The sequence below is a fragment of the Notothenia coriiceps genome, unplaced genomic scaffold (assembly GCF_000735185.1).
Source record: "Notothenia coriiceps isolate Sejong01 unplaced genomic scaffold, NC01 NC01_scaffold00005351, whole genome shotgun sequence".
Classification (NCBI taxonomy): Eukaryota; Metazoa; Chordata; class Actinopteri; order Perciformes; family Nototheniidae; genus Notothenia; species Notothenia coriiceps.
Window position 1 is genome coordinate 111 of NW_011338052.1, and position 7,508 is coordinate 7,618.

The window sequence follows — 7,508 nt, forward strand, 5'->3', positions numbered from 1 at the left end:
TGAAGCAAACAATACTACAGCGTTGTTTTGACATACTGTTTTCATGTATGTGTTCTGAGTCAAGATTTCAGCACTGCTACTTAGTTTTCAATGTAAGGGATCTAACTACGCACTGCCAACCTATACAAGTTGACCAGGTCTAGCAATACAAATACATCGAACCCTGACTTGTAGCAAAGCAGGTTTTTTTTGTTGATCAAGTTCTCATGAAAGCAGGGAGGAGGGGGGGGAGGAGGTGTGGCCGTTTTAGGTGGAATTCCCCTGAACTTACCTGAATCCGCCCCCCTTCACAGGAGTATAAATCTCAACAGGTGGTTAAAAACAGCAGCAAGAGCATCTTAGCCTCAGAAACATAGGACGAGGAGCTCTAACCTGGAGATTAAAACACTCAGAGTCCTGGAGACTTTTTCTTAAGCATCACATTGTGGCTCGTGGTCTAATCAGGTAAAAATATATCAGTTAACTAATCAATTCAAATGTAAGTGTTCATGTTTCAAACAGTGCTGATTTTTATTATTTCTAAAAAAGCTTGAGAAAAATAAACACATTAATTTATTATTAGATTCTCTTTAAATTAGTTTTAAAGTGGTGTGTTAACATGTGCCTTCTTCTATGTTTCCCAGTGTCTCCATGTCATCACAGTGCCTGAGCAGCATCCTAACTAATGCCAACCTCACCATGTATCAGACTGGGCCCCTCGAGGTCCTGCCGCAGCAGCTCCCCAGCATCAACAGCCTTCAGATCAGCAGTATAGCCTACAGCTCCAGCATGAGCGGTAAGAGGAACCACCAGCGGCTGCTGAGAGCCAGCTCTGTGTCTCATGGTGGTTGATGACATGTGTGACACCAAAAGAATGAAACTGTAATGTGTTGGCTGTGAACGCTTTGTTAACTTTTATAGTCCGGTCTGAGTTTCGTGGACAGTTTCAGATGAAGACTAATCTCACAGTCAACATGATCCTTTATTTCTCACTGAGCTGGGCTTTGACCTCATTAAGACTCTGTGGCTCAATCATTTACCAGGCAGCCAATGTTTAACTCAGCATAACCGTCACATAGAGAAGGCTGCCACCTGAAAGTTGAAACAGTTAGAGCTTTGTTCGTCTGACCAGACACAAATCCAGAGTGATGATTCCTGCTTTGACATGTTCTTTGTTAATTAGATGTATGAGCAAAGATCAATCTTATATTCAAATGTACAGTGTCTTAACCTTTGTCTCAGTGTCTTTAAAAGCTACTAGAGCTCAATGATGGCCTGTGCAAATACATTGTGGTGGAATCATTTTCTAAACCGACTTTCCATACTAGAATATGAAGTAATTGGCTTTGTGTCTGCAGGCCAGTGGTACAGGCAGGTCAGCCCTCACTGCTGGACAGCAGAACATGTTCTGGAATGGATCAGCGACCACGTGGAGAGCACCAAGGTTGATGCAAGCACCCTAAGCCTGGCTCTCTGCAGCATGGACGGGCCTGCTCTCTGCCAGATGAGCAGGGAGCAGCTGATCGGGGTTTTCGGCCCACAGCTCGGCCTCCAACTGCACCAGAGTCTGCAAGAACACAAGACCAAATATGGTAAACTACATCCGCCATGTTGGAATGATTTAAAAAAAGGGCAGAGGTTAAATGTATTAATATGTAATTGAAAAAATTCATTTTATTTTCGGTGCTGGACCTCAATTACAGTGTCAAGATTCATAAGTACAAAATGAATGCCACATTTGCCAGTTGTGTGTCCATATAAAATCAGACATGCATATGTTGTGTTGTACTTTTCTTCCCCTGGATGAATGTTATGGCTAAAAGGTTTCTTCTCCTCATGTCCTTCTTCTTGCAGAGCTGCACAGCCTGTCAGGACCGGAGCTGAGCGAGACCTGCCAACTGCTGGACCACTTCCTGGACAACCTCAACTATCCTTTGCTCAGCACCATTAGAATTGGCCAAGGTACATTTTGTATAGTGATGTTGCATATAAGCATAAGATCCATAGAGTGTGAACATGATAGGGCTAATGCTGTGACTTACCACCAACAGCTGAAGGAGCCATTAGCAAAAGGGACTTGGACTACAGGGATGATTATGAACTGACTAGTCTGAGCATGGGGCCACTGGAGGACCTGTCTGATAACCAGTCTGACAGCGAGCTCAGCTCCTCCTCCAACAGTCAGTACTGCATCCTCTTCATGTCAACTCTTCTGTCTCTCAGTGTCTTAAGAGGCTGTGTATCTGAACCATGCCTCTGCTCTGTTTAGGTGGCATGTTTGACTTCTCAAGTCTCAGCTCACAGGAGTCTGGAGAATCAGACCCAGAGTTCTCCTACCCTCTGATTTCAAGTGAGTATGCAGAACATCTCATATGGTTCTTTGGATTCAACAAACTCTAAGGTTAACGTCCGACAATATACTGTTGTGTTTACAGAGAACCACATCAAAACGGAAAAAGGAGAGTCTCGACTGAAGCGGCCCCGGGGGAGACCTCCCAAAGTCAGCAGAGAGCACAGCTGCAGCATTTATGAGAATCACAAAAAGAAACAACACGGTAAGGCTACATGTAAAACACTGCTCAAAAGGCGTCAGTATTTGAACTCTGCTGAGCTGTTTCATGGATTCTGCTTTGCATCTTTATCAGGCTGCACATGCATATCTGTTTAGCTTGCATGCTTCTGCTTGACATCAATGCACACACAAACACACATTGAGCTCCTTTTGCTAACTGTCTGCAGCGCCCCGTGGAACTCACCTATGGGAGTTCATCAGGGACATTCTGATCCACCCCGAGAGGAACCAGGGCCTGATGAAGTGGGAGGACCGCCGGGAGGGTGTCTTTAAGTTCCTGAAGTCCGAGGCTGTGGCCCAGATGTGGGGCCAGAAGAAAAAGAACAGCAGCATGACGTACGAGAAACTCAGCCGGGCCATGAGGTGAGTTCATGAAGCAGCTGATGTGAAACTACAGCTGTTCCAGCAGCTTTGCATTGTATCTCCCTGCATGTCAAAGGGTCCACCATTAATATGTGGTAAAGAAGAAGAGTCATAAAACACTCAACATTTAGAGCTGTATAAATAAGATGTTGGAACATAAAAGACCATTGAAGCTTGTGAGGTTACATCCTAAAGCTTCACTGCTATACTTTATATGAACAAAGCACTCAAGATAACTAATTTGTCAGATCCCCCAAACGGTTTTGACAGGCTCAGTAATATTATCTGTGACTTATTGATCGACCCTGAACTTTTAAATTGTCCCCTTTAATCCTGGTCTGCTAACTAGAAGAACCATCTTGTTAATGAGACCCACAGCTACTTTTCACATCAGTATTTCCTAACAATCAATTTAGATCTGGATACTTAATGTGTTTAATTGGCACTAACTGATCATCTTCCCATTCAGGTATTACTATAAAAGAGAGATCCTTGAGCGAGTCGACGGCCGGAGGCTTGTTTACAAATTTGGAAAAAACTCCAACGGCTGGAAGATGGAGGAGATGGGAATGGGCATGTGAGGCCCAATCGTTGGGCGGTAGCTACAATCAGAGCAGTTGTTCCAGATATAATATCTGTGTGGCCTGTCTGAAGATAAACTGAGTAGCTGCCCTTGATGTTTAAGACACTCACTTCCTCTCAAAAGGAAGGTGTTGCAGAAAATGTAAGCCATCGTTTTTGGCTGTAGTAGGTTTTATGAACCAATTTTAATATTGTACCTATTTTGTCTTTTTGATCTCTAGTGTAAAAACTGTACATAGTAACGAAAAGTAATATCGTATGGACACTTGTGAGTTTCTGTAAGTCACTAAAAGATGAAAAAGTTATTACAAAAGAACAGAATTCACTCTTCTTTAGTGGTGCAGGACTCACCCTGGTCTGTCACTATGAATTGTGTTTAAGCATATGGGAGTTGTTGACTGTTTTGAGGCTCTAACATATAATATCCTTTTTCTGATATTACTTTTATTTTAAAAGGGTGAATCATTGGTTTTCCATATAAATGTAAAATCAGTTTTAGATTTCTGAATGTCATACTGGTGAAGGACAGATCAGGAACAGAGAGCACTGGTGAAATATGTGATGCTACTCACCATTAATACAGAAATGATATGCACTACATGTCTATTGGTATCACTTATTATAAAGTGTATTTCTATTTACACAATGTAGAAAGCAGGTTGGATGAATGAAAACAGTTTGTCAGTCGGTTGCACACTGTCACTGTGTGTATGTGATTTGTATTGTGTTAAGGTGAGTGATGAATTAATGTCATATTGTTTCGTTGTATTTGTTGTTTTGTGATTTTTTTAATGCTGTACTTATCATGAAGAATGTGAACATTGATAATTGTGAATCTCAAACTTATAGTCTACATTCACCACCCAGATCACAGGATTTCTTAAATAAAAACTCTATTTTGACTAAGAGTCTTTTTTATGGCAATTTTGCATTTAGTAAACAGAACATTTTAGGCAATAAATGCCACCAGGAAATGTATCAAGTTGATGAATTACATTAGGGCAATTTTTTTGTGTTTTATACTGTACGTAGTAAGTCTGAATATGCAAATCATTCATTATCTCTTCAAATGTGTGATAACTTGCATACATAGAATAAATTGAGGTTTAGATTATTCTTTTGCTTACGAATTGATATGTCAGATTCTGAATTTGTAAAATGTTAACATGGTGAGATGTGGCTCTAAAAAGCACTCATCACATGGTTGACAGTTATCACAGCTGAAAACATGTGCAACCCTAAAGACAATAGAGGTTTCTCAATACTCAAATTTCCCCTCCTCGACTCCTCTGTCCTCCGGTTGTGACCCTGAAATGGATTTCAGCACGCCATGTTGAAGGACATCTCATTTCTCTAAATGCACACCGAGGACCGAGCATCGAGCATCGAGGAGGCTCTCTGGAGGAGCTCTAACCGAGGAGACACTGATGGGTCCTCCACGGCTCCTCCGCGGATGCATTTCCGGAACGGTGGAGGCGTGACGCACGGCCGGACTTATCTCAGCCAATGACAGCTCTGCATGCATCCCCTGGATATTATTTTAGAAACTGCTTTCATTGCGATGTTTCCAGAGAGAACAGCTGTGAGGTCCGTGCAGAAAGCAGAGCAGTGTGTATAATATATATCAGTCCTGGCCCGTAATTTCAATTACCCATTTGAGCAACCAGAGAGAGAGGGGGGGGGGGGATATATCCAGTCTCTGATTGTGTTACGTTATTATGAGAATGCTCTCATAGTTGTTTGATTCTGAAATTGTATATATTTATATAAATATATGTGTGTGTGTCCGCATCTGTAGCCTGTTGTTGTCTCATTATACCGCACTGTGAATGAATCAAAGTAAATATATAAGTCGTCATGAACACATCTGTCCATCGCTAACACCACTTGGGATTGTGTGTGTGTGTGTGCGTGCGTGCGTGCGTGGTGTGTGTGAAACATTAACATAATAACATAACCATACTCTCTCCAAGGGTCAACTTAACTCCGCCTATAAACATTACAAGTCTCTTACAATACAAATTATAAGTACTCCTTTATAAACAGTAACTAGTTTACTATTATTTGTTTGTAAACCGTATTTCGATAAACAGGTGAAGCATACCAACTTATTCTCATAATTTTTTGAACTTTTTTAGGGAGATATCCTTGTAAATCTTTTCTATTTTTTACACGCTAATTAAACTAATTAGCGCTAATTGATAAAATTGCCTGACTGTCGGGATCAATAATATTTGTATAGTATGACATAAAATTACCTATATGGGCGGAAGAAAAGTAAATAGAAAGGTAAGGGGTGTTGTTATATGTATTTTCTTTACGTATAAACCTGTATCAAGCTTACCACTAATTAGTACTAATTAGTAAAAATCGACACAATTAGACTAATTTTAACATTATCAAACTGTCGGGATTTTATTTGTTAATTCTACTAAGAAACCTTAATGTTATGTACAACATCCGTTGGTCGTCCGTTGTCCACAAAAAGGTCAGTGTTGTCAGGTACGTTTAACGACTAACCTTCGCAGGTGTCCTTTGAATAAACTATAAACTCTCGACGGTCGAGTAACGAAAGTATTGGGAGACCGTAAGACGTGATGTAGAGAAAAAAGACGTCCTGACCTTGTGGTGGATAACAAGGCTAGGCCGTCTACTTTTACTCTAGTGACCTCTGTCCAAGAATTACTGTCAGTACCGTGTTCCTATAAAAATAAGTTGTCTGTTAGGTTAGGTCCACAATAGTACGGGCCAAGGTGTTTCCGGTTGGACGACTTGTGGTTCGACTTTGGTTTTTGGTCCGGACGGTCACAGTCAACCTTATTTGTCCTGTCTCCAAACACATTTTGGTGTTTCGGGACAACACGACGATTTACACGTGTAAGTTTTACAAATGGTGACTATTCACACCTAGGTATCAGTCTCCAAGGTATGTAGAAAGTTCTGGTGATCATGACACGACAAATCTACAATAAGTGGTCACCCCGGGAAGTTCCATACGTCTCTTATGGGACCTTTGGGGGGGGGGGGGGAGAGTCTATTTGTTTGAGGTAGGGCGCCCGGGTGGTGGATGCCTTTGTTGCTAGCCCAGCCACGCGACGGTCTTCCCACGTCACTTTCGTCTCCAGAGGGGGGTTACGAAAATACGAAGAAGAAAAGAAGATAAGTGTTGACCTAACGTCCAATTTTTCGTGGTAAAACAGGCAATATTGAGTTCTGACAGTAGGGGTCAAATAGGGAAGTCAGGTGTAAATAACCTGAGATACGTGAAAATCCTACTAAGACAACTCCGGACAACCTCGGGACCAAAAGTGTCCTGTAGTCTCAAATGGATAACCTAAGTGGTGTACTCTCCCACGTACGTTATGTACTACACGTTCGTTTTCGTATAAGACTGGGGTCCACCATCTATTCATACTAACTAAGAATTTGTCTCACTTACCATACGTCACGACAACCAAATTGACAGTCGGAAGGAGGAATAGGTACGGCTTTACGGAATTCGTGTTAACAGAAACGATACAAACACACCGTGTTAAATCTAAGTCAAAAGGAATATACTTCGTGATGTCGTCTTCATAGAGTCTGGCGACCACTCCGTTTGGAAAATAATGAAAATTTTATGACGCCGCGTATCGAGTCATCCCTGAACGAATTCTTGGTATCGGCCAAGACATCTCTCACCTGTCCATCGACCTCGCGACGGTAAGGGAGGACCCGGGCCGTCTCCCTCTACTTATACACATATAATCTCCAAAAAAGTTAAGACCCTTTAAAGGGGAGGATTGAGAGGATAGGAGTAATGAATCAGGGCGGTGGTCCTCTACGCTCGCTCTGATCCTCCCCTTGGCTCCTCTCTCCTCCCCTTCGTCGTCCGCAATCCTCTTTATTCTTGAGGAGAGTGAGACTCGCCAGTAAAATTTCTCTGCCGGTAAGTATACATATCTTGTCCTACGCTTGTCGTCGGCGAGCGCAGCACCCAGCTCAAGAATAGAGAATTGCCGTACCCCTGGCT

The 7,508-nt window shown here is 42.1% G+C and overlaps 1 protein-coding gene across 1 annotated transcript; it reads left to right on the forward strand.

The window, feature by feature from the left end:
- Window positions 1-337: 337 nt before the first annotated feature.
- On the forward strand, window positions 338-4,398 carry elf3 (E74-like factor 3 (ets domain transcription factor, epithelial-specific)). Its single transcript, XM_010768186.1, has 9 exons — window positions 338-444; window positions 624-775; window positions 1,338-1,571; window positions 1,834-1,941; window positions 2,031-2,159; window positions 2,249-2,329; window positions 2,415-2,534; window positions 2,719-2,914; window positions 3,384-4,398. Exons 2-9 carry the CDS (start codon window positions 631-633, stop codon window positions 3,493-3,495), a joined length of 1,125 nt encoding a protein of 374 aa, XP_010766488.1. The 5' UTR covers window positions 338-444; window positions 624-630; the 3' UTR covers window positions 3,496-4,398.
- The last annotated feature ends 3,110 nt before the right edge of the window (window positions 4,399-7,508 follow it).

What these genes read in the sequence shown, in the direction of transcription:
- elf3 (XM_010768186.1), top strand. Translation starts at nt 631, where the DNA reads ATGTCATCACAGTGCCTGAGCAGCATCCTAACTAATGCCAACCTCACC. An exon ending in GCTCAGCTCCTCCTCCAACA is followed by an intron (nt 2,160 to 2,248) that starts GTCAGTACTGCA and finishes TGCTCTGTTTAG; the next exon opens with GTGGCATGTTTGACTTCTCA. An exon ending in CTCCTACCCTCTGATTTCAA is followed by an intron (nt 2,330 to 2,414) that starts GTGAGTATGCAG and finishes TTGTGTTTACAG; the next exon opens with AGAACCACATCAAAACGGAA.